Source organism: Pecten maximus, chromosome 7 (genome assembly GCF_902652985.1).
Source record: "Pecten maximus chromosome 7, xPecMax1.1, whole genome shotgun sequence".
Taxonomy (NCBI): domain Eukaryota; kingdom Metazoa; phylum Mollusca; class Bivalvia; order Pectinida; family Pectinidae; genus Pecten; species Pecten maximus.
Window position 1 is genome coordinate 17,724,400 of NC_047021.1, and position 26,415 is coordinate 17,750,814.

General features: G+C 34.9%; 1 protein-coding gene across 5 annotated transcripts; it reads right to left on the reverse strand.

Annotated features, from left to right (window-relative positions):
• Positions 1-863: 863 nt before the first annotated feature.
• LOC117331796 (nicolin-1-like) lies at positions 864-26,330 on the reverse strand. 5 transcript variants are annotated; one of them, XM_033890685.1, is made up of 9 exons: positions 26,095-26,330; positions 24,469-24,498; positions 21,101-21,200; positions 20,580-20,677; positions 14,632-14,742; positions 12,869-12,943; positions 11,386-11,457; positions 3,323-3,427; positions 864-2,126 (listed from the first exon to the last, which is right to left on the reverse strand). In XM_033890685.1, exons 1-9 carry the CDS (start codon positions 26,224-26,226, stop codon positions 2,085-2,087), a joined length of 765 nt encoding a protein of 254 aa, XP_033746576.1. In that variant the 5' UTR covers positions 26,227-26,330; the 3' UTR covers positions 864-2,084. The 5 variants fall into 5 exon arrangements, with proteins under 5 accessions (XP_033746576.1, XP_033746575.1, XP_033746578.1 ...); XM_033890684.1 differs by having other exon boundaries at positions 20,580-20,680; positions 26,095-26,329; XM_033890687.1 differs by lacking the exon at positions 24,469-24,498 and having other exon boundaries at positions 26,095-26,328.
• Between the last annotated feature and the right edge of the window lie 85 nt (positions 26,331-26,415).

Sequence of the window (26,415 nt, forward strand, 5' to 3'; positions counted from 1 at the left end):
TTTCAAAATGTTTCTTTTTCTCCCTTCAAAATATCAGTCTCTGCATGCCAGAAGTGTGTTTACAACTAGAACTGTCGCCAGGATGGCTGACTAATACCCCCGCAATCTGCACGAGTCAATTGTGAATTGGAACTGTTAATTAGAGGCTAACTAAGATAACCCAGTAATATAGTGACCAGTTGCCATAACAACCATAATTTTGAGAAAAAGAAAGTGGCATGCACATCTACCCATGGTCCTCTATATTTGTGTGAAGTTTCATTGAAATCAGCCCTTCGGTTTAGGAGGAGTTGTCCGGACAAGCATAAAGTTATGGTTCTCATCGGAAAACTTTTTTATAGTGACCAGTTGCCATAGCAACCATAATTTTGAAAAAAAAAGAAAGTGGCATGCACATCTACACATGGTCCTCTATATTTGTGTGAAGTTTCATTGAAATTGGCCATTTAGTTTAGGAAGAGTTGTCCGGACAATCTTAAAGTTATGGTTCTTATCAGAAAACCTGTTTATAGTGACCAGTTGCCATAACAACCATAATTTAAAAAAAAAAAAAAAAGTGGCATGCACATCTTCACATGATCATTAATATTTGTGTGAAGTTTCATCGGAATTGGCCCATCGGTTTAGGAGTTGTCCGGAAAAAATGCGTCTACAGACGGACGGACGGACGGACGGACGGACGGACGGACAACCTGATTCCAGTATACCCCCCTAACTTTGTTGCGGGGGTATAATTAGCTGTTAAATCACTGATATGTAGGATGTGCATCCATTATTCTACTTCTATTATTAATTTTGTGTGTGAATGTATGCCATGTGTAGGGGTTTTTTTTTCAATGAAAAAATACAAAAAACACTTAAAGGTTCTTTATAAATATGCATTTATTTGAAGAAGTACATTATATGTAAACAGTAAACAAAATTACTTTCAATCCACTCTCTCACTTGCAAATCTATAACTGGGACATGTTTGGAAGTATTTATATGCATTATGTATCACAGAAATATCTGTCCCTCATGCCATTTTACCCCTTCTATATCACATAGCTCATAACTATCATGTAAACTGTATTCTCAAAAAAGCCCACTACAGAATGACCTTTATTGGATCTCTAAAACTGTTCTTTTCTCTACATTTCTCTTCTTTCTTTTAATCATATGAAAACAAGAGGAACCTACATAATAAATCTAGTGGAGATCAACATGTATCAAGAACTCTCCAAGATACAAGAGGAATCTACCTCTGGGTAAATGAAATATCCACGAAAAACTCAAAATAAAACATGGGCCATCCTGCTTTCTGGTCAGTCTGAAAATATGTACGGAGGGGTAGGGACCAAGGGGAACCCACTGGTGAGATTTGATAAGATCCTTAAAGAACTTTCTGAGAAATAGCAATAACAAACTTCAACTGTCAACATTAAAATGGTGATCTGTCAGCCAATGTACAACTAGGGACCAAGAGGAATCTACAGATGAAATTTCTCACAAACAGCAATAACAAGAATTGTTATAGGACGGACAAATGCTGAATGAAGAGCCATTTGATAGGCCCATCTCTTCTCTGTAGGTTAAAAAAGATGGGAGAGGCCTAGATGAGACATGCCTTTCTCTTGAATGTTTTTCTCAATAAGAATAAATGCGAATGGCAATATACGAAGGAAGTGAATTTGTTTTGAAAATATAAATTTATGATTGTTTAATGAAGATCAATCCAATCCCATTCACATGTAGCATACCTGGTATTATAAAGTCTTTGTATGCCTTAGGTTTTCCTCTAGATTACCCTCAGTTTCAGTGCTTTTTATGTCATTTGAATCAAACATAGAATCTAGTAATACAAATGTACATTAACACTTCTTGAATTTTAACTAATATTCAAACTGTTGTTTTTGCTGATTGTATGGTATTTAGAAAAGATGAGAAATTATGAAAGTCTGTAACATGTAAAGTGAGTTCTATATATCTCTTGAAACCAAACTATTCTCCAGTGTCTTTGCATGTCACAGATATCCAGAAGTCACAGAGTGCCAGGTATAGCAAATGATTGTCACACTTTATGAAATTCAATGACTCTTTAATTTCTATGTATATGAAAGCAGATTGATTTCATAGCATCCGTCAACCTGAAAGTAAACAGAAAATCAGATATGGAAATAATAAGATAAAGAAGTGACATGTTAAACATATACTTTTAACATTTAAAATATTAAACATTTTTTATTTATATACATGTATACAAAAAAAATCTGAATGCTGTGATTTACTTTTTATTTTGGGTTGTGTGTGTTCAACTTGTGCAGGGGAGATAACTCATTAAAATATCATTTTAAGAAGGTTTTCTTTTTATATGCCCGACGAAAGACGGGACGTATTATGTTATCATGTTGGCTGGCGGGTGGGTGGGTGGGTACATATGGTGTCCGGACCATAACTCCAATACTACTTGACCCAGGCTCTCCATACTTGACACAAATATACATATTGATGAGCCGGAGTGTCGCATACCAAAATCATGCCCCTTACCCCCTTATTTGTGGAGTTATTCGCCTTTGATGATTTTACTTCGGGCACATATGGTGTCCGGACCATATCTCCAGTACTACTCGACCAAGGCTCTCCATACTTGACACAAATTTACATCTTGATGAGCCGGAGTGTCGCATACCAAAATCATGCCCCTTACCCCCGTATTTGTGGAGTTATTCCCCTTTGATGATTTTACTTGTCCAGACCTTAACTCCAGTACTACTCGACCCAGGCTCTCCATACTTGACACAAATATCCATACTTGACACAAATATACATCTTGATAAGCCGGAGTGTCGCATACCAAAATCATGCCCCTTACCCCCGTATTTGCGGAGTTATTCCCCTTTGATGATTTTGTAATTGCTCACTATTCACTTAATAATGATATTAGGAGGCTGATTCTTTGCAAAGAGGTTCTTTTAATGTATATATTCTGTATATAAACATGTGAACTAATTTTTGTGTTGTGTCTAAACCAAGGTTTCCCATATTTGCAACATATATACATCTCATCATTTAAAGTTGCCCTTCGGTTTCGACTACACACCATTATGTGTATCAATATCTCCTTCCAACTTTCCAACAATGATACTTCATTTTAAAGCATTACAACCTGTGAAACTACCCCCTTCCAAGTGTCAAATATTGCGGCGGGCGTATGTTGTGGCCCTCCAACGGGCCCTTGTTAAGATATAATTCTAGCAGGACAAGGATTTACATACAGGTCTTGGAATTTGATAAAGTTCTGCCTATTATTGTTATAAAAAACCTTTACAAAAGCTTTTCTTACATCAAATCTGCCCAGAGCCTTTTCAGTCTGGTTTGAGGCGACGCCCTCAGACAGTGCCCACAGCTGTTGTAGACTGGCAGAGATGCCATCAACACTACCTAACCCCTGTAAAATATAACAGTATGATTAGTTTATTTCATTAAAACTGTTAAGAATGATTGGCATTTTAAGTTTATAATAAACAATCAGTTATGAAATAAGTATGAAACTGTGTAATATATTTACTTGTACCACATCACAATCAAGAATTATGCATTGCTTGACAATTAAATATATATATGCATTTAATGTTTTAAAAAACAAAATAATTTGTCTATGTAATAATTATTCTGCTTACAAAGATGCAACATTCTGCTAAATCTGCACTAAAATCACCAGAAATCATACATCAAACACTTGTTATAAATGTTATATACATATATATATATATACATATAATGAATAAACAAAAGCAACCCTTTCCTAATTCCAAGCATAAAAAAAATATTTTCATGGTAACTGTAACCTCGACCGTAGATTGAGGCACAGTGACTTGGCATGACTTTCCAACCCACTGCCTATATTCTGCTATGTATTATACTATGATCATGGTTGGAAATATTATATATATATATATGGACAATGGGTTAAGATTTGTGCCAAGTTCCTGTGGATTGAAGAGTCAACATCAAGATAACTTGTCTCATACATCAAATATAGTCACAGTCATAGTTTTAAATTTTTAAATTTCAAAAGTCAAAACCTGGGGCTCGGATCATGTAAAACTTTGGAAAACAAACTCGAGCTATGCTGATAAGGAGTTATAATACTTGTAAAATTTTGACTTTAGGACCTTGCTCGTTCAAACTTGAGGCAGACTTGTAGTTCAGATTGACTGACATTCAAGGTAAGGCATGAAGAAGAAATGAAAAATTCCTGACATTTCAAAGACAGTCTAAACACGAATCATTACATAATCATTAAGATTTTAATGACCTTCTCATCTACTTTATAAACTATAGCATCATTACAAGTGCTGAAATCTCCATTCTAACGATAGCAACCTGGTGTCTGCATCATTCTTCTGGGAAATATGAACTTCTGACAGAAACTTATATACAGGAACATAAACTTTACATTTTCTTTAAATAGAGATTTCAGTTAAATTGATTTTTAATAAAATATTAACAGGACTACAAAAACAAAAACAAAAAAAAAAAACAAAAAAAACAGGAGTGTAGATTGTATTTCATAATCCATTTTACTTGGAATGAAATAGGTTAAACTAAAAAAAATAGGAAAAGAAACTACAACAAAACAACAAATTCAAAATTCTACCATTGTATCAATGATCCTTATAAAAACAGATTTATAGAAATTATACAGGAAAACAAAGACAAAGCATAATAAACATAAACAAGAGGCCCATGGGGCCTGTATCGCTCACCTGGTTGGATTTGACCAAATGTCAAAATAAATCAATAAATCACCATTTATGCAAAATCTGTTGTTCCCCTTCCCCCTTCTGACCAAATTGGGTTCAAATCCATTCATAACTTTATGACAAGTAGCGATTTAAAGGAATTACCTCTATTTCCCCTATAGGACCCCACCCCTTTGGCCCGTTGGGCGTCAAAGTCATCATAAATGCAAAACTGTTTCGCTTCCCCCAAGGATGTTTCTGAGTAAATTGGGTTTAAATCTATTCATAACTTCATGACAAGTAGTGATTTAAAGGAATTACCTCTATTTTCCTTCTTGTGCCTGCCCCTCTGGCCTCTTGGGGGTCATGCAGAAATGTTATTTATGCAAAAACTGTTCCCTTTCCCCCAAGGATGCTTCTGACCAAATTTGGTTAAAATCCACTATGTATTTTATGACTTGTAGCGATTTAAAGCAAATGTTGACGGACCGACGACAGACGGACGACGGACGCTGCGCCATAGCATAATATATAAGCTCACCGGACCTTAAGTCCAGGTGAGCTAAAAAGTAGAATCTGAAACAATCTAATGGCCATTCACCATTTAAACATTACCACTTTTACCAAATTATCAATAGACAAGAGAAAATGACTTCGCTACCATACCAGACTTTTACCCAATGCAAGCTTTTATAAAACCTTGACCTTCACCCTAATATGTTACCGGTGTAGTATGGTATTTTGACCCCCATGGTAAATTGACCCCGGGGTCAAAATACCATTATGGTAAAATGACCCCCCCCCATGGTAAAGTGACCCCCCCATACTAAAGTCACTAAAACATGATTTTCATATATCATTTTATATATTTTCATTAAAACAATATTGTATCATTATAAACAGTACAAGTTTGGAGGGGTAGGTTGACTATATAGTGAAATATAGGTGAATAGTTGATGGAGAACATTAATGAAGAAATAAAGCTTTTTTATCATGAATTTTGGTAATTTTGGTAACTTATTTTCAAAAAACCTTTATCACAATCAATAATTCTATAAATTTTAACAACAACAACAAAATCGGTCTGGTCTGGGGTAACTAATTTTGATGAGTCATTTATGCCTGGAAGGGGGGGGGGGGGGGGGGGGGGGGGGGGGTGGGGGGGTCACTTTACCATGGCCATGGTAAAGTGACCCCAAAATTCAATGAAATTTGGCAGAAAGTTTCTATGGATGAAGGTCAACCAAAATTGTGAATTATATGGTCCCCACCCCCCAGGGGCCTGAGGGGTGGGGCCAAAAAGGGTCAAATTGACTAAAACTTCAAAAATCTTCTTCTCTACGCTCAGATATGGTGGAGTCAAACACTCTGTTTAGATGAAAGGGTCTTGTGGTGCTTTACCAAAATTGTGAATTGCATGACCCTGGGGTCTCACGTTTGCCCCTGGGGAGGGGGTAAACTTTACTCTAGTTTATATAGGGAAATCATATTTTTGACTATTATTTGTTGGATTTGTATTGGAATTTATTCTAACTTGGTTCAAATTATCAGCATAGGATAACAGTTTGATGGTATGTACATGTTGGCCCTGGTTGACCCCCAAGGGCTGGTGGGCGGGGCCAAAAAGGGTCAAATTGACTGAAATTTCAAAAATCTTCTTCTCTACTCTTATACTTGGTAGAATCAAAAAATCTCAATAGATGGAAGGGTCTTATGGTGCTTTACCAAGATTTTGAATTTAATGACACAGGGGTCTTGCATTTTGCCCCTGGGGAGGGGGTAAACTTTACTATAGTTGATATAGGGAAATCACATTTTTGGCTATTATTTGTTGGATTTGTATTGGAATTTTTCAAACCTGGTCAACATCATCAGCGTTAGATAACAGCTGATAGTACCCATATGTTGGCCCTGACTGACCCCCAGGGGCTGACAGGCTGGGCTAAAAAGTGTCAATTTGACTGAAATTTCAAAATCTTATTCTCAATACCTATATAAGATAGAATCAAAAATGTTTCATAGAAGGAATGGTTTTATGGTGTTTTACTTGAATTGTGAATTTCATGACCCTGGGGCTTCACATTTGCGCCTTGGGTGAGGGTAAACTTTGCGATAGTTTATATAGGGAATTCATATCTTTGACAATCATTTGTTTTGTCTATTTGAATTCATTTTAACTTTCTTAAAATTATCAGCAAGGGATGACAGCTTAATATGCACATGTTGGCCCTGACTGACCCCAAGGACTGATGGGTGGGGCCAAAAAGGGTCAATTAAATTAACTGAAATATTTCAAATCTCAGGTGACCGTTAAGGCCCGTTGGGCCTCTTGTTTTTTTTAATATTTTGTGAAAAAAAAGTCAATCACAAAAATGGCCATGGTGAAGTGACCCCCCCCCCCTTACATGTACATGATCACATCAAAAACTTATCTGAGATCAATTTTGGTTTGTTTTGTTATAATGTATAGGTTAAAGAATTGAGGTTGATCAAAGAAAATTTTTTTTTTTTTAAATGTCAAAATATCTTGTTTCGTTATGGTCATGTTAAAGTGACCCAAACCTGCCCCAGCTTTTGCAATGATCTACCAAAATCTAATATGGTAAATACTTCATTTTTTTTTAAGTAAACTTGTTATAAAAGTTTGGTGAAAAAGGTATATCAAAGTATTGTAAAAGTAGTGGAAGGGAATGAGCGGGGGAAGGGGGGGGGGGATCACTTTACCATGGCCATGGTAAAGTGACCCCCCCCTTCCTCCTTACATGTACATGATCACATCAAAAACTTATCTGAGATCAATTTTGGTTTGTTTTGTTATAATGTATAGGTTAAAGAATTGAGGTTGATAAAAAAAATTTTTTTTTTTTTTTAAATGTCGCAATATCTTGTGTCGTTATGATCATGGTAAAGTGACCCAAACCTGCCCCAGCTTTTGCAATGATCTACCAAAATCTAATATTGTAAATACTTTATTTTTTGTGAAGTAAACTTGTTATAAAAGTTTGGTGAAAAAGGTATATCAAAGTATTGTAAAAGTAGTGGAAGGGAATAAGCGGGGGAGGGGGGGGGTCACTTTACCATGGCCATGGTAAAGTGACCCCCCCCCTTTCCGGACTTGCATCAAAATCACTTATCTGATACAATATAGCTTTTATTAAAAAAAATATGTTGAATGATATATGAAAAACAAGTTAGGATTTTTTTTTTTTTTTTTTTTGGAAGGGGGGGGTCATTCTACCATGGGGGGGGGGGGGGTCATTTTACCATAATGGTATTTTGACCCCGGGGTCATTTCACCATGATTCAAAATACCATGCTACACCGGTAACTCTTCATCTCCTGTCCTAGCAAGGAGATGATTTAGTTTTGGTTTCTGTCGACCTTTCTTGCAATGCTGCAAGGTCAAATTTACTACTTTGATTAACACATGTTAAAAAACTCGCTGTTTGGAAAATATCTTCAACTGAAATTATTAGACAATTTTAGTTTTTTTGTCTTTTTTCTTTTTTTACTCCTTAAATTAATTATAGTACAGAAACTTTCATGCGAACAATCATGTCATGAAACACCTACATCATACCTGGTAAATATTTACATTTTATAATGTAGTAAGATAAAAGAACATTCCATAACAGAGATAAAAGTGTGTGATAATATGATTTACTAATAAATGAAAATAAGAATTTTAAGTGACAAGGTTGAGTTAAGTGATAAGTAATAGTTTTTTATTATACTTGTGTATGATTAATAATAAACATTCTATGATCATGATTTAGAAGGTGCTGGTAAATTACATAAAGTGATATTTATAATTTAATTGTGAGGTCAACATGAAAAACTACTAAAATGAAAGCATGATTATATACATCTACAACAAATACAAAATTGTCAATATGTACAGCAAGCCATTGGTATAACATTATAATCCACCTTATTGATGTACACTAATCTCAAAGTCTGTCCTGTGTTATAACAGCAGTTGATAGGGCATCAAAACCCAAACGTCTGGGTATGTAGACCACTATGTTTGATTGATAACTGGTGTATGTCTTCATTGGCTCGTGAATGTCATGGTTGTTGGAGGTGTGGCCACAGTACCCAGGGGTAGATAATTTCTATATGTGAGCTGAGAATTGGAGGGAACTAACCAAAAATAACCATATCACATCTACCGTTGTGCTGCCGGTCATTGATAGGTCTAAATGTTATCAGAAGGAACTGACCATACATGTGTTTTGATCAACAATATCACACACATAATGTATACTGGATGTATTAAAGCATATGGCATACACAGCAAAACTCACAGTAGAAGGGAGACAACCAGGATTTACATCACAACTACGGTATTTGGGTTTCAAAATCCACCTTAAATTTTCAGGAGATACTCTCTGGATAAATTCATTGTTTGTAAGATATAAAATCAAATGAAAATAAGCTACCCAGTATTGTGCAGTTGTGAGAAATTGCAAATCCAATTCTTTTACTCCAGATTTGTGTCCTGGACTCAAATGACTTACCTGTTTAGATTTGAGGTTAATTACAAAATCGAGACCAGGGCTCTACATTATCATTATACCTAACTTGTCCATTTAGAGATTAAAAAACCACTTGTCCACAGCTAAATGCACTTGTCCAAACTTTGAACCTCAAATGGAATTGATAAAAACACAAACAGTTGGTTATGAAAGTGAAATAATCACAACCAACATTGAATTTAATCATTCTCCATCACAAAAATAATCTTATGATTAAATTACCATTTTTGACATGATTGTCTTATTACTAAGGCTGTCATGGCATAATCCTTCACAAGTAAATAATCATATTAACACTAACAGACATTACATTGGGACCAAATTAAAACTTATTTTCAACTTGTCGAGTAATCAAACTAGCAGTTGAAAGTATTCCATTTCACTGACATGCATTTATGATGGATGAAAACTTTAGATATAAATGCAACAGTGATACAGATTTTATTCAAAACACTCATGATTTATCAATAACTAACAAAAGTCAATTAATAACTTACTTCTGAGAAATCAAAACCTGTTACTTGTCTGTCATATTCAATGCCTTTTGAAATGAACAGCAGCATAAGAATTTGAAGCATTCCTTTATTCATTTTTCATTTTTGAAAGCATCTTTCATGCAGCTAAATCTCATTTGTCAAGTCAAACAAGTGAACGGTAAAATGCACTTTTCCAACAAAGATTTGCACTGGTACAGACAAGTCTGACAAGTCTGAATGTAGAGCCCTGAAGACCAAGACACCATTGAATGACCATTACTTAAACAAACACCATCCACACATGGGGACCTACACCACAGCTTAATTAATGAAGCCATTACAACAATTGGTTGCCTAGTAACAAATTAGTGGAAATGGTAGGTGATGACTCTGGAAGAAAATGAGTGCTGGTTATGGTAAGTATTGCATTTTATGGAACATATTTTCCAGCAAAAAATAATGTATTTTTGTATTTTTAAGCAAGAGGTAGAAGGGCCTTAACAGTCATCTGAATTTCATCAAAGTTTGGCATTTTGCTTAAAATACAAAATATATTAAAAATACAAAAATCTCAAAGACATCAATACAAGGTATCCAAGACAGAATATTTTCCAACCGAACTTTAAAACAAAATATTGCCAAAAACATTATTTTCATTTATAAACTATACTAAAGTTAATTTCTACACTATTGGGAAATGCGAGACCCACAAATTTCACAATTTCAGTAAAGCATCTTTTTACATTCCATCTATGAAGAGTATTTACCCATATCTAGATGTTGAGAAGAAAATTTGTGAAATTTCAGCCAATTTGACTATTTTTGACCTAGAGGTCAGTCGGGGCCAACATGTGAAAATCATTAATTTCATATTGATAATTCCAAACAAGTTTGAATTATTTCACATGCAAATGAGACAAATTGCACTCAAAAATATGATTTCCCTAAATAAACTATAGTGAATTTTACCCCCTATCCAGAAGGAAATGGTCTTGCAATTTATAATTTTAGTAAAGCACCTTAAGACCCTTCCATCATATATTTGGACCTTTAGAAGAAGATTTGTGAAATTTCAGCCTTTGATCCTGCCCTTAGGGACCAGAGAGGCAGGGATCATATAATTCACAATTTTTGTTTAATATATTATGCCATGAAAGCTTTCTGCAAAATTTCATAAAAATTGGGTCAGGGGTTATGCAACTGTCAAACATGTTGAAAAGTTTACACATGGCACAGATGACCTAAAAAAAACTTTGAATGGTAATATTTTAAAAAGCCATAGATTGTAACTTTATATATCAAATTCATATATTTTTTCCATGAACATTTTCCACAGGCTTCATAGGCTCTAGGATACATACATGTACATACAATGTTATTGCATATCACTACATGTAGAAGGAATTTGAAATTAGACAAAAATATAATCTGAAAAAATTTAAAGAATTCTTATTTACACTATGCCTTAAATTAGAGTTAGCTATATAACAAAACTGAAGAAAATATTGAACCATAAAATGCGCATGTATTTATCTAAGTGCACTACATATTGAACAGCATTACAGAAGCATTTTTATCAACCACTGTCCTGTCAAAATAACCGGCGACTGAGAGCATTAAGGGTACAGATAGGAGTTTCCATCTTACCGCCACATTTCCCCCATTTTGTAGGGGAGCTACATCTGCCTCCTCCTCATAGCTTACTGAACTATCAAAGTGCTGAACAAACACAATCATACATTAATCAAAAAGTGTCACTCTGATACAATTTGGTATTAAAAGTCCATCACAATGTAAAGCCAACATGACCAGGACGTTTTTAAGAAAGCTATAAAAAATTCCCTGCTAAACCCATAATGCAGTGATCTTTTGTTATCATCTATTATTGATCATATAAAATAATACATCCTCTATCAGTGGAAAATGGTATCCATTGAAAATGTCACAAGGTGTAACCCTGATGGCAGCCATGCATTTAAGGAGAATGTGTTTATGTTTGAAATCTTGTTAAAACAGGTATCATGGAAGCACTAGATATCTCTATATCTACTGACATGTGGCCAGGTAAATTGTGACACCTACTGATTTCGTGTTTATTCCTACACAGATACTATTCTTTAAATTTAAATCAGGGATATTTTTTTAACAAATTACCAAAAGTTAGATATGTTGCTGATTCAAACTTTACAAAAACTATCTTTAAGAACTGAAAGTTTTGCCTTATCTATTCAAAAGGCATGCTAGTAACTGACCTCATATGTTATGTGTTCTTTACATGTATAAGTTTTCCCGGCAAATATTTTATCTTCAGATTACATGTATGTTGTTTCTTTAAATCTAAGGAACTAAAATGTGGGGGTGGTGGAGGTGCTGCATAGCCATGGAGAAATGCAAGATTATTTTGAATTTTCATGTACACCAGCTTAATTTTATGGTTTTATATAGTTGAGATCTTTTATCAGAGTAAAATAATATTCTAATTAACATTTAACACCTACAAGGAAGAGGACTTAACTGCTTTATAAGACTGCTGAGAAAATATTTTAAATTTAGAATGTATTAATTTTTTTTATGTAACCTGTAAAAAAAACAAAATTCATACTACAAAACTGAAGTAGTTTCATAGATTTCATACAGACAGCTTAATAAATTATGATTTTTATTGTATTATCAATATCATATACATGTACGTAAATAATCTCAAAAATGGTAACATATACATGTAAGTAAATAATCTCAAAAATGGTATGTTCCCTGACGCATAATACTGAGAAGTCATTAATCTTCATTGTTGCCAGCATACATCAATTCCCCTCAAGTTTCTCTCTTTAAATGAAATGTCATAATATGGCATTGTTTCTGGTAAATTAATGAAATTTCTATTGTCTTAATGCAGAGTCATAATTTGTTGATATATAATCATATATATACAATCATGATGGTTTATACTATATATGATTATGTACATGGCTTTCACTATTTATATTTACTATGATATAGAAGTCATGCATACATAAACTATCTGATGATGATGGGTGATTGCAGTGTGATATCAACCCTGTCCGACAGTAATATACATACATGAATTTCACCTTCAAACTTGGTCAGCTATACATCATAACATCCTTACCTCAATCCTTTTCTTGCTGGAACTGTTTGAGGCCTCCTCTATGAGCCAGGCTGGCAGTGGCTGTGGTCGATTTGACTGAGTGAAGTAAAAATGATAGATTTCTTACTCAAAGTATATACATAACATACACACATATGTATATGATAATACGAAAGTGTGCCTTTAATACACATAAACCTGAAAAAAACTGGGCATTAGCAGATACATGTATATCATGTTAACTAGTACATTTGTTATACTTTCCTTACCAATTTTGGCCCCATGGCATTTTTGAACAAACCTCCAGGATCCATAACTGGCTAGTGTGTTGGATTATTCCTCTTTTGTATTAATGTATCATAATTCTATATATCATTACAACCTATCGTGTGAAATTGTGCTGTTCTCCATGGATGAATGCATGAAAGCAAAATCAGTATTAGGTGATAAGTCCATTCACACCAAATTGTATATAACTAATCCAATTTTGAAGAATCCTCATGGTATATATATCCTCTTAAGTCAACTGTATAACTATCAAAAAATCTTTTTTGTGTCCTGAATCAGTTTTAGACTATTTTAGGTTACAGCGACCCATTTTTGGTATACTGGGCTGTACTTATTATTCTATGAACAATCAGGGTCATTTTGAGGTGGAGGTCTCCTTATTGTTCCAGCAGCTGTTTTTTATATACATTGTATACATATACCTGACACTATCAATACACAACCATCAAAACCCAGAAAGGTCTGTGATCCCATTCGATCTCCTCAGAAACCAACCCAAGAAAGAATCAAACCATGTACGATATCTCAGAATTTCATCTGAGGTTGCATATGTGCAATGCAGCTCTACCTACAATAATATGTAAGCTATTACTTACAGCTCCTTTTGGTATGACTGTCATTATAAACATGTACAGGGATAGTTAGAATCCTACAGATAAGTATAGAGTATACTTTGGACCCATTAGACAGTCAGATGTTATATTAGTGCTTATTTCTGTTTACATGTACATGTAAAGTCTCCTCCATCAGAGAACTTTATATGTGATATATAAGTCTGTCTCCATTAATCTGATCAGATATCAAACAACAAGTGACACATCAGTTGGATACCAGCTGCAGACCTTGTGATATGAAGCTATACAGTACCTGGATACTTCAAATTTACCTGAGGCCAATGACAGGTAGATGTTGCCTCCCTAATTGGCCAGTGTCCGACAAGTGTTAGTTGGATACCAGTAGACTGTGTTTTGAGTCATAGCGCTAAAGCATTGAGGCTGATACAGAAAGACTCCAAGCCCACTTTGATTATTGGTCAATGAAGTGTTAGTTGTGAACCAGGTAAAAACTTATTGTGGTACTTAGTACATTCACCAGTGGCCATGCTTCACAGGTAGATCCTACTTTCTCTAATAGAGTAACTGGTTAGAATCAATGCTCCCACATGTACAAAGTACACATATCTAAATTAAGCCAGTCAGATACATGTAATTAATATAAAGTGTGGATGGATATGTACTGCATTCCTTTTCCCTTCTAAATAACCAGGAATGTTTTATATAGGCTAGCACATCTACTATATATATATATAGGTATACCAAATCAAACTAACAAATCTATAATCATTTTTTTTGTCTAAGAAAAAATATGAAATAAAAAATTAAAAGTTATATGACTATATCATAAATTGTGATATCAAAAATTGTTTTCCTTCAAAAAGTTTAAAAAAAAATCCTCTGAACTGCCTTGTGATCCAAGACACTGCTACCATTCTGTACCTCTGATGAGCGGTATAGCTTAATCTCCTCCAATCGAAAGTCCTTCCATACAGGTGATGGCTGCTGCAGAATCAGACGCATTCCTGTTAGCTGGGTCAGGTCAAAGCTGAACTGAAAATGATTCAAACAAATTTTAAAAAAATCATATAAGCTTCCTAATTTAACAAGAGGCAAATGGGCCTTAATAGTCACCTGAATTTTGATATATTTTGGTAGATTTGATTCCTGTGACCTTGAATATGAAGTCAATGTCTTCACTCCAGCATGCTACAGCAAAATATATCATTACTATGTGTGTTGGTCCTCCAGAAAACGTTTAAAAGATTTTAGCATATTTGACCCCTGTGACTTTAGCATATATTACCTTTGTGACCTTGAATGAAGGTCAAGGTCATTCATTTGAACAATCTTCATAGCCCTTCACCTCAGCATTCTATAGGCCCAATATCAAATATCTAGGTCACTTGGTTAATGAGAAGAAGTTGTTTAGATATTTTAGCATATTTGACCCCTGTGACCTTGAATGAAGGTCAAGGTCATTCATTTGAACAATTTTGATAGCCCTTCATCCCAGCATGCTATATGCCAAATGTCAGGTCTCTAGGCCTTTTTGTTATGAACGGACGAAACAATAATCTTACACATTTCAGAAAATTCTAATATGATATGGGTGTTACTGAAAATGACAAAATTGCAGTCATTCATGTTCCTGTAAAAAAGGATACTGGTCTCTTAAAATACCAAAATTTTAATTCTGTCAGACACAGACAACACTCCCCTTCACTGAAACAATCTTACAGATAATACTTCCCTATAATGATGCAATCTTTTAATTACTTCTCTATAATGACACAGTCTTACAGGCAATCCTCCCCTATAACGACACAATCTTAAAGACAATCCTCCCCTATAATGACACAATCTTACAGGCAATACTCCCCTATAATGACACGATCTTACAGGTAATACTCCCCTATAATGGCACAATCTCACAGGTAATACTTCCCTATAATGACACAATCTTACAGGCAATCCTCCCCTATAATGACACAGTGTTACAGGCAATCCTCCCCTATAATGACACAATCTTAAAGACAATACTTCCCTATAATGACACAATCTTACAGGCAATACTCCCCTATAATGACACAATCTTAAAGACAATACTTCCCTATAATGACACAATCTTACAGGTAATACTCCCCTATAATGACACAGTGTTACAGGCAATCCTCCCCTATAATGACACAATCTTACAGACAATACTCCCCTATAATGACACAATCTTACAGGTAATACTCCCCTATAATGACACAATCTTACAGACAATACTCCCCTATAATGACACAATCTTACAGGCAATCCTCCCCTATAATGACACAATCTTACAGGTAATACTCCCCTATAATAACACAATCTTACAGACAATACTCCCCTATAATGACACAATCTTACAGGCAATCCTTCCCTATAATGACACAATCTTACAGGCAATACTTTCCTATAATGACACAATCTTACAGGCAATCCTCCCCTATAATGACACAATCTTGCAGGTAATACTCCCCTATAATGGTACAATCTTACAGGCAATACTCCCCCTATAATGACACAATCTTACAGGAAATACTCCCCTATAATGACACAATCTTACAGGTAATACTCCCCTATAATGACACAATCTTACAGGTAATACTCCCCTATAATGACACAGTGTTACAGGCAATCCTCCCCTATAATGACACAATCTTACAGGTAATACTCCCCTATAATGACACAATCTTACAGACAATACTCCCCTATAATGACACAATCTTACAGGCAATCCTCCCCTATAATGACACAATCTTACAGGCAATACTTTCCTATAATGACACAATCTTACAGGCAATCCTCCCCTATAATGACACAATCTTGCAGGTAATACTCCCCTATAATGGTACAATCTTACAGGCAATACTCCCCTATAATGACACAATCTTACAGGCAATCCTTCCCTATAATGACACAATCTTACAGGCAATACTTTCCTATAATGACACAATCTTACAGGCAATACTCCCCTATAATGACACAATCTTTCAGGTAATACTCCCCTATAATGACACAATCTTACAGGTAATACTCCCCTATAATGACACAATCTTAAAGACAATACTTTCCTATAATGACACAATCTTTCAGGTAATACTCCCCTATAATGACACAATCTTACAGACAATACTCCCCTATAATGACACAATCTTATAGGCAATACTCCCCTATGATGACACAATCTTTCAGGTAATACTCCCCTATAATGACACAATCTTACAGGCAATACTCCCCTATAATGACACAATCTTACAGGTAATACTCCCCTATAATGACCCAATCTTACAGACAATACTCCCCTATAATGACACAATCTTACAGACAATACTCTCCTATAATGACACAATCTTACAGACAATACTCCCCTATAATGACACAATCTTACAGGCAATACTCCCCTATGATGACACAATCTTAAAGACAATACTTCCCTATAATGACACAATCTTACAGGTAATACTCCCCTATAATGACACAGTGTTACAGGTAATACTCCCCTATAATGACACAATCTTACAGACAATACTCCCCTATAATGACACAATCTTAAAGACAATACTTCCCTATAATGACACAATCTTACAGGTAATACTCCCCTATAATGACACAGTGTTACAGGCAATCCTCCCCTATAATGACACAATCTTACAGGTAATACTCCCCTATAATGACACAATCTTACAGACAATACTCCCCTATAATGACACAATCTTACAGGCAATCCTCCCCTATAATGACACAATCTTACAGGTAATACTCCCCTATAATGACACAATCTTACAGGCAATACTCCCCTATGATGACACAATCTTACAGGTAATACTCCCCTATAATGACACAATCTTACAGGAAATACCCCCCTATAATGACACAATCTTACAGGCAATACTCCCCTATAATGACACAATCTTACAGACAATACTCCCCTATAATGACACAATCTTACAGGTAATACTCCCCTATAATGACACAATCTTACAGACAATACTCCCCTATAATGACATAATCTTACAGGTAATACTCCCCTATAATGACACAATCTTACAGACAATACTCCCCTATAATGACACAATCTTACAGGCAATACTCCCCTATGATGACACAATCTTACAGACAATACTCCCCTATGATGACACAATCTTACAGGTAATACTCCCCTATAATGACACAATCTTACAGGCAATACTCCCCTATGATGACACAATCTTACAGGTAATACTCCCCTATAATGACACAATCTTACAGGCAATACTCCCCTATGATGACACAATCTTACAGGTAATACTCCCCTATAATGACACAATCTTACAGGAAATACCCCCCTATAATGACACAATCTTACAGGTAATACTCCCCTATAATGACACAATCTTACAGGTAATACTCCCCTATAATGACACAATCTTACAGACAATACTCCCCTATAATGACACAATCTTACAGACAATACTCCCCTATAATGACACAATCTTACAGACAATACTCCCCTATAATGACATAATCTTACAGGCAATCCTCCCCCTATAATGACACAATCTTACAGGCAATACTTTCCTATAATGACACAATTTTACAGGCAATCCTCCCCTATAATGACACAATCTTGCAGGTAATACTCCCCTATAATGGTACAATCTTACAGGCAATACTCCCCTATAATGACACAATCTTACAGGAAATCCTTCCCTATAATGACACAATCTTACAGACAATACTCCCCTATGATGACACAATCTTACAGGTAATACTCCCCTATAATGACACAGTGTTACAGGCAATCCTCCCCTATAATGACACAATCTTACAGGTAATACTCCCCTATAATGGTACAATCTTACAGGCAATACTCCCCTATAATGACACAATCTTACAGGACATCCTTCCCTATAATGACACAATCTTACAGGAAATACTCCCCTATAATGACACAATCTTACAGGTAATACTCCCCTATAATGACACAGTGTTACAGGCAATCCTCCCCTATAATGACACAATCTTACAGGTAATACTCCCCTATAATGACACAATCTTACAGACAATACTCCCCTATAATGACACAATCTTACAGGTAATACTCCCCTATAATGACACAATCTTACAGGTAATACTCCCCTATAATGACACAATCTTACAGGTAATACTCCCCTATAATGACACAGTGTTACAGGCAATCCTCCCCTATAATGACACAATCTTACAGGTAATACTCCCCTATAATGACACAATCTTACAGACAATACTCCCCTATAATGACACAATCTTACAGGTAATACTCCCCTATAATGACACAATCTTACAGGTAATACTCCCCTATAATGACACAATCTTACAGACAATACTCCCCTATAATGACACAATCTTACAGACAATCCTCCCCTATAATGACACAATCTTACAGGCAATACTTTCCTATAATGACACAATCTTACAGGCAATCCTCCCCCTATAATGACACAATCTTACAGGAAATACTCCCCTATAATGACACAATCTTGCAGGTAATACTCCCCTATAATGACACAATCTTACAGACAATACTCCCCTATAATGACACAATCTTACAGGCAATCCTCCCCTATAATGACACAATCTTACAGGCAATACTTTCCTATAATGACACAATCTTACAGACAATACTCCCCTATAATGACATAATCTTACATGTAATACTCCCCTATAATGACACAATCTTTCAGGTAATACTCCCCTATAATGACACAATCTTACAGACAATACTCCCCTATAATGACACAATCTTACAGACAATACTCCCCTATAATGACACAATCTTATAGGCAATACTCCCCTATGATGACACAATCTTACAGGTAATACTCCCCTATAATGACACAATCTTACAGACAATACTCCCCTATGATGTCACAATCTTACAGGTAATACTCCCCTATAATGACACAATCTTACAGACAATACTCCCCTATAATGACACAATCTTACAGACAATACTCCCCTATGATGACACAATCTTACAGGTAATACTCTCCTATAATGACACAATCTTACAGACAATACTCCCCTATAATGACACAATCTTACAGGCAATACTCCCCTATGATGACACAATCTTACAGGCAATACTCCCCTATAATGACACAATCTTACAGGCAATACTCCCCTATAATGACATAATCTTACAGACAATACTCCCCTATAATGACACAATCTTACAGACAATACTCCCCTATAATGACACAATCTTACCGACAATACTCCCCTATAATGACACAATCTTACAGACAATACTCCCCTATAATGACACAATCTTACAGACAATACTCCGCTATAATGACACAATCTTACAGACAATACTCCCCTATAATGACACAATCTTACAGACAATACTCCCCTATAATGACACAATCTTACAGACAATACTCCCCTGTAATGACACAATCTTACAGACAATACTCCCCTATAATGACACAATCTTACAGACAATCCTCCCCTATAATGACACAATCTTACAGACAATACTCCCCTATAATGACATAATCTTACAGGTAATACTCCCCTATAATGACACAATCTTACAGACAATACTCCCCTATAATGACACAATCTTACAGATAATACTCCCCTATAATGACACAATCTTACATGTAATACTCCCCTATAATGACACAATCTTACAGACAATACTCCCCTATAATGACATAATCTTACAGACAATACTCCCCTATAATGACACAATCTTACAGACAATACTCCCCTATAATGACATAATCTTACATGTAATACTCCCCTATAATGACACAATCTTACATGTAATACTCCCCTATAATGACACAATCTTACATGTAATACTCCCCTATATAATGACACAATCTTACATGTTTCTGGGAGATGCAGTAGTAGTCCTGAGAGCCCGCCTCACAGTGTGGGTTTGACATCAGACGCATCCTCTGTACACATGTCCGCCATTTTATCTCTGCTGTAAATTAACCATATACGTGTAGATCAAATTGATCATTGTCTTTTATCGGCATTAGTAGCTCTTTCACTATAGTGATTTTCAAGAAGATTTCTTTTTCAAGAAATGCAAAAAAAAAAAAAAAAATCCTCTGTATTAGTGCTTTAAATGTTAGATTAAGATAGTACTATGTATAATTTTAATCTACATACATTAATATTTACTTAAAATAAATAAAAAAAGAAGCACATTCTCCTACACTATACATGTATATAAATGCACAAAATGTACATGTAAAGTATGAACTGAAACATGTACTTGTAAAGTACACCATTAATTTTCAGGAATGGTCTCAGTTATATTAATCAACAATGTCATTGCATTTTATTCATTATCCCAACGATTTTCTTCAAAATATAAAGCAACAATTGATATACTCACGTGTACCCGAGTCACTTCCGGGCTCTGAAGGGGCAGGCTTTTGTTTAACACGAACTGTCAGGTAAGCTACATAGCTGTTCTTGAAATGGATTTCTCCTACCTGATTCATGAAAGTTAAAAGTCAAATATAATACATCAATAAACCATAGTCCTTTAACTGTCCTAACTATTTCAATTTGTCAACATAACCAAATCAACAAATGAGAGTAGCATATCGGAACTCTGAACACAAAACAGGAATGAAAAGAGTAAGGTAGCATATAGCCTTAACTCTATCATAAATTAAAGAGAAAGTATATCAGGTAGGATATAGCCTTAACTTTAACACAAATTACAGATGAAGTGTGTTAGGTAGCATATAGCCTTAACTCTAACACAAATTACAGATAAAGTGTGTTTGGTAGCATATAGCCTTAACTCTAACACAAATTACAGATAAAGTGTGTTTGGTAGCATATAGCCTTAACTCTAACACAAATTACAGATGAAGTGTGTTAGGTAGCATATAGCCTTGACTCCAACACAAATTACAGATAAAGTGTGTTTGGTAGCATATAGCCTTAACTCTAACACAAATTACAGATAAAGTGTGTTTGGTAGCATATAACCTAAACTCTATCACAAATAAGATAAAGGTGCATTGGGTAGCATATAACCTTAACTCTGGCACAATCATAGATAAAGTGTGTTAAGTACGTAGCATATATATCAAGTGACCTTATATTATATCAACTTGATCCTAACGCAAATTGCATCCATCGACACAATCTTACCTGGTACAGGTATTAACTGAAAGATTGTGGTACTAATCGATCAATATAAAGCTTCTAGAGATCGATATCATAATTGTAAAACTATGATAGATATATATATTCACTGAAGCTTAACACACTAATTATTTGATTACATATGATATATGAAAAAAAAAACAAAAAAAAAAAAAAAAATAATTTGATGTTATGATCAAGGGGTATTGAAAATATCAAACAAACATGACTGATAAGAATGCTAATTTTAAAAAAGAATGAAGCTTGTATATAAACAAACCTTAATAGCCAGTAAGTTTTTTCTTTGCACCCCCTGATCGTATTTCAATTAAGACTAGAAATTAGAAATATAGTCGATCAAGATTCAACATGATTGTTAGTCCCTTGGGGTGGGGATTTCAACCCCATTATTTGTATAAATTTGAATCCCAGTCTCCTGTGGATGTTACCACTGAAATATCAATGTCATACATTGCCTCGTTTCAGAGAAGAGGTCATTAATATCAATATTGCCATATGGACCCATTTTGGGCCTGCCCCTTAGGTCCCCAGCGGGTCAGCCCCACCATTTGTACAATTTTGAATCCCTACCCCAGAAGGATGCTACCAATCAGATATGGGCGATGTTCATAGCTTAGTTTCAGAGAAGTCGTTTATATATCTTTAGTCAAATTGACCCTTTTAGACCCACCCTCAGCCCCCTTGGAGTCAGCTGGACCATGTATAGTGTTTTTAATCTCCACCCCTTAAGGATGCTGCTAGTCAATTATGATTGATATTCATTACTTACTTACAGAAAATTAATTGTTTATAGTAATTTAGCCAAATTGACCCCTTTTGGCCATGCCCCTCGGTCTCCCGGGGGGGTCAGTCAAACTATTTGTACAATTTTGAATCCCCATCCCATAATGATGCTACCAGACTAATATGAGCAATATCCATTGCTTAGTTCCAGAATAGAAGTAGTTTATACCAATTGAACCAAATAGACCTCTTTAGGCCCCGCCCCTCAGCCCCTAGGGGGGTTAGCCCCACCATTTGTACAATTTTGAATCCCCACCTCATAATGATGATACAAGTCAAAATTTGTTCAAATTACAATCAGTGGTTATGAAGAAGAAGTCAATTGTCGGTTCATGTGAGCTAACAAGAGGCCCATATGCCTTTAAGAATGGTCACCTAAATTTTGATGTATTTTAGCTTTAATATGTTAGCATATATATGTGACCTTGAATGAAGGTCAAGGTCATTCATTTGAACATTCTTGATAGCCCTTCACCCCAGCATGCTATAGGCCCAATATCAGGTCTCTAGGCCTCTTGTTTATTGAGAAGAAGTTGAAAATGTAAATTGCTTACGACCAGATGGACAACAACAGATCAGACAACGACCGACAAAAAGAGTTTAGAAAATATAACTTTATATTATATTTTGTAACATAACTTTTCCAGTAAATGATCGGATGATGATGTATGCAAATAACATCTTTTATCATCTAGCTACACTTTGTATATTTTGATCAGTAGACGCTTTCAAAAAGCAACTGCATGGTCCGAGTGTCACATCTAGCACAGAAAATTATCCATTGGACTATTCAATGTGATGGAGGACCTGAAAAATCAGTCCCTTAGTGTCAGGCTAGTGGATGTATAATTAAATGATTTTGTATATCTCTGTTCTCAGAATCACATAGGATGTATTCACGTATGATCTGCGAAGCTGAGACAATTGATCAATCAACTTGGGATTTCAATTAGATTTCATTTATCAACATTAATATTATGTACTTTATATTGATACCTGGAAAGCCCAAAGGATAATATTAATATCACAAAGTCAATCTTACATTAATTATCCTTTGTGTGGTACAGCACTTATACAATGGTGTAAAAGGATTTAAGCTGGCCATTATATCACATTACTGCACATCAACTCCAGGATAAAGGGGAGATAATCATGCAAAAGGTTAATATATAGGCTAGGTAAAAACCATAAAATGTTGTATCCATAGAGTTTGTTTATTTATAAAGATTATATTCAACATCAACATTGTAATGTTTTACACTTAACTTATGTGAAAGAATTCAGACCACTTTTAAAAAAATTGGAAAGTTCAACTATGTAATTTTACATGTTTTTAACAAATTACGTGTAACATGTAACTGCAATTTTGTCTTAATCAGAAACTAAATGGAAGCATGTAAGTAAAGCATGCATTCACAATGATTGTGCATACTATAAACAAGCAACATATATACATACACACATTTACTGAACCACTTAACACCCAGGTCTGACAAACAATATACAACAGGTCAAAAGCAAATTTCCATGACAGATAACAACGATCAGTAGCAACAAGTATTATAAGATCAGTTATATAAATACATCACAAATATAGATAAAAATTGAAATTTGTTAATAATATTTACCTTCATTTCGTCCTTATGATTATGAACATGACCCAGACATTTTCAGATATATTAATCATATATTATACCAGGTAATAAGAAATACAGATTCTAGTGATACCACCAAATGTTACAAGGCTGGACTAAATTAATAACACAAAGGTAGGGAATTGAGGTATGAAAAAATTACCCTGTCACAGATAGACAGAATGGTTGTACTCTGTAAAATAAACATGGAAACAAAAAGCTTTATTAGGGTTATATATATATCATGAAGACATGAAAATATTGTGACATACATCACACCATACCATTTCCAGGTATACAATTAATCTATCTCTGTTGAGTATGATACTGGTAAATTTAAGTCTTAAAAATAAAGGAATAATTGCGATAATAGCTCTTATGAGCTGATGTTATTTTTATCATATATGCGACTTTAAATGAAATAAAAAACATTGCACTGTATTGAATATTGTATTGGAAAAGTGTAAAAGTTGAGAGTGCATGTCAGCTTACAAGCTCCACCTGGTTGGAGACAATATTGGTCGAACGATTTACCCAAAAACATCTCACAACATTAACACATTACATGGAAACACTGTTAGAAATTGATATGTATATATTAACACATCAAATACAGGTATTGATAGCTTCTTTCGTTGACTTATCGGCGAGTAGGGGTTTGACAGCGAGGGAGATAACTCTTACAAACAGTCATACAATAAAACCGACCATGTGGAAAGAACTACATGTATACGTATCCAGTTGATATCATGTTTATTCAGTACATAGTATGCCACAACAATTATGACATAGGTGAATTGCCAATGAATTGGCACAAATATATATAGTTACTCATAATCATTTAAGTATGTAGATATCGGACAAGATCACAATACAGAGTTATCTCCCTCGCCGTCAAAACCCTACTCGCCGATAAGTCAAAAAAAGAAGGTATCAATAACTGTATTTGATATGTTAATATATACATATCATTTTCTAATGACGTTTTCATGTAATGTGTTGATGTTGTGAGATGTTTTTGGGTAGTTTTGGGGTGTTTTTGGGTGTTTTTGGGTAAATTGTTCTGCCGGACAATATTAGCTGTTTCGCATATCCACTTGACTGACTCATTAACCCATCCATTTAACAATTAGTCTATGTATACTGAGAATATAGCGACACATGTTAGATAAGTGTCTACATAGAGCCTGGGAATAAGAGTCAGCCTTTTTCTACAACTATCACTGTAATTATCCAATTAAAAATTAAGGAGGATTTATTTCTTGGAGCCCCTGTAAGTAATAGATTCTTCCTACTGACTCAGCTAGGGATCTATCAAAAGCGATGTGCAAGTGCAACCAATCTCTCCATATACCGTAATATACAGTATGCACTTTGCCAGGAAAAAGAAAACAGTAGACAAACCTACAGGTACAAGGTGTGTGCTTCATAGTCTGCAGAATACACTGGTTGTGGAATTAAAACAACATTTCAAGAGGAACAAAATTAAGATTACACAAAATGTTAGTAATACCAGTCTTACTATACATGTACAGTTGCAAGAACTGGAAAATAATATAAAGGAGATGACAAGATGGTCGATGTTTTCCACAAGTGCTTCAGGAGAATTTTTTTTTTAAATACACCAAACTGTTGGTCTTTACTTGTGCAAAATCCTGCAGCTAACAGGTTGTTTCAGAAATAGTTTCATTGTATCATGTCATCGATAATTATAAGCAATAAAATAGTCAACTGGTAGATCTAGTGTATTTCTTCAATGTGGTTCACAATAAATCAAGCTTTGCTTTACCTCTGGGTTTGTGACATTTGGAAATGTAATGTCGATGATTTTGCAGCCAGAATGAAATTCATTTTTCGCGTCTGCTATGTTAACAACTACTGGATTCTTTATGTTACAGTGGATTGGTCTATCCGACGCCATATATAACAGATCATATGCATCAAGGGGTGAAGTTGTAAAAATGATCCTTTCTCACTGCAAGAGTAACTAAAGAAGCCATCCGCGTTTGATGAATGCTTCGATGGTATCGTTTCGTAAAACATATAAGTGATTGAGATGTGACGAGAAAATGAAAATTTTCTTTTCTTATGTTACGCTTAAATTAAAAAT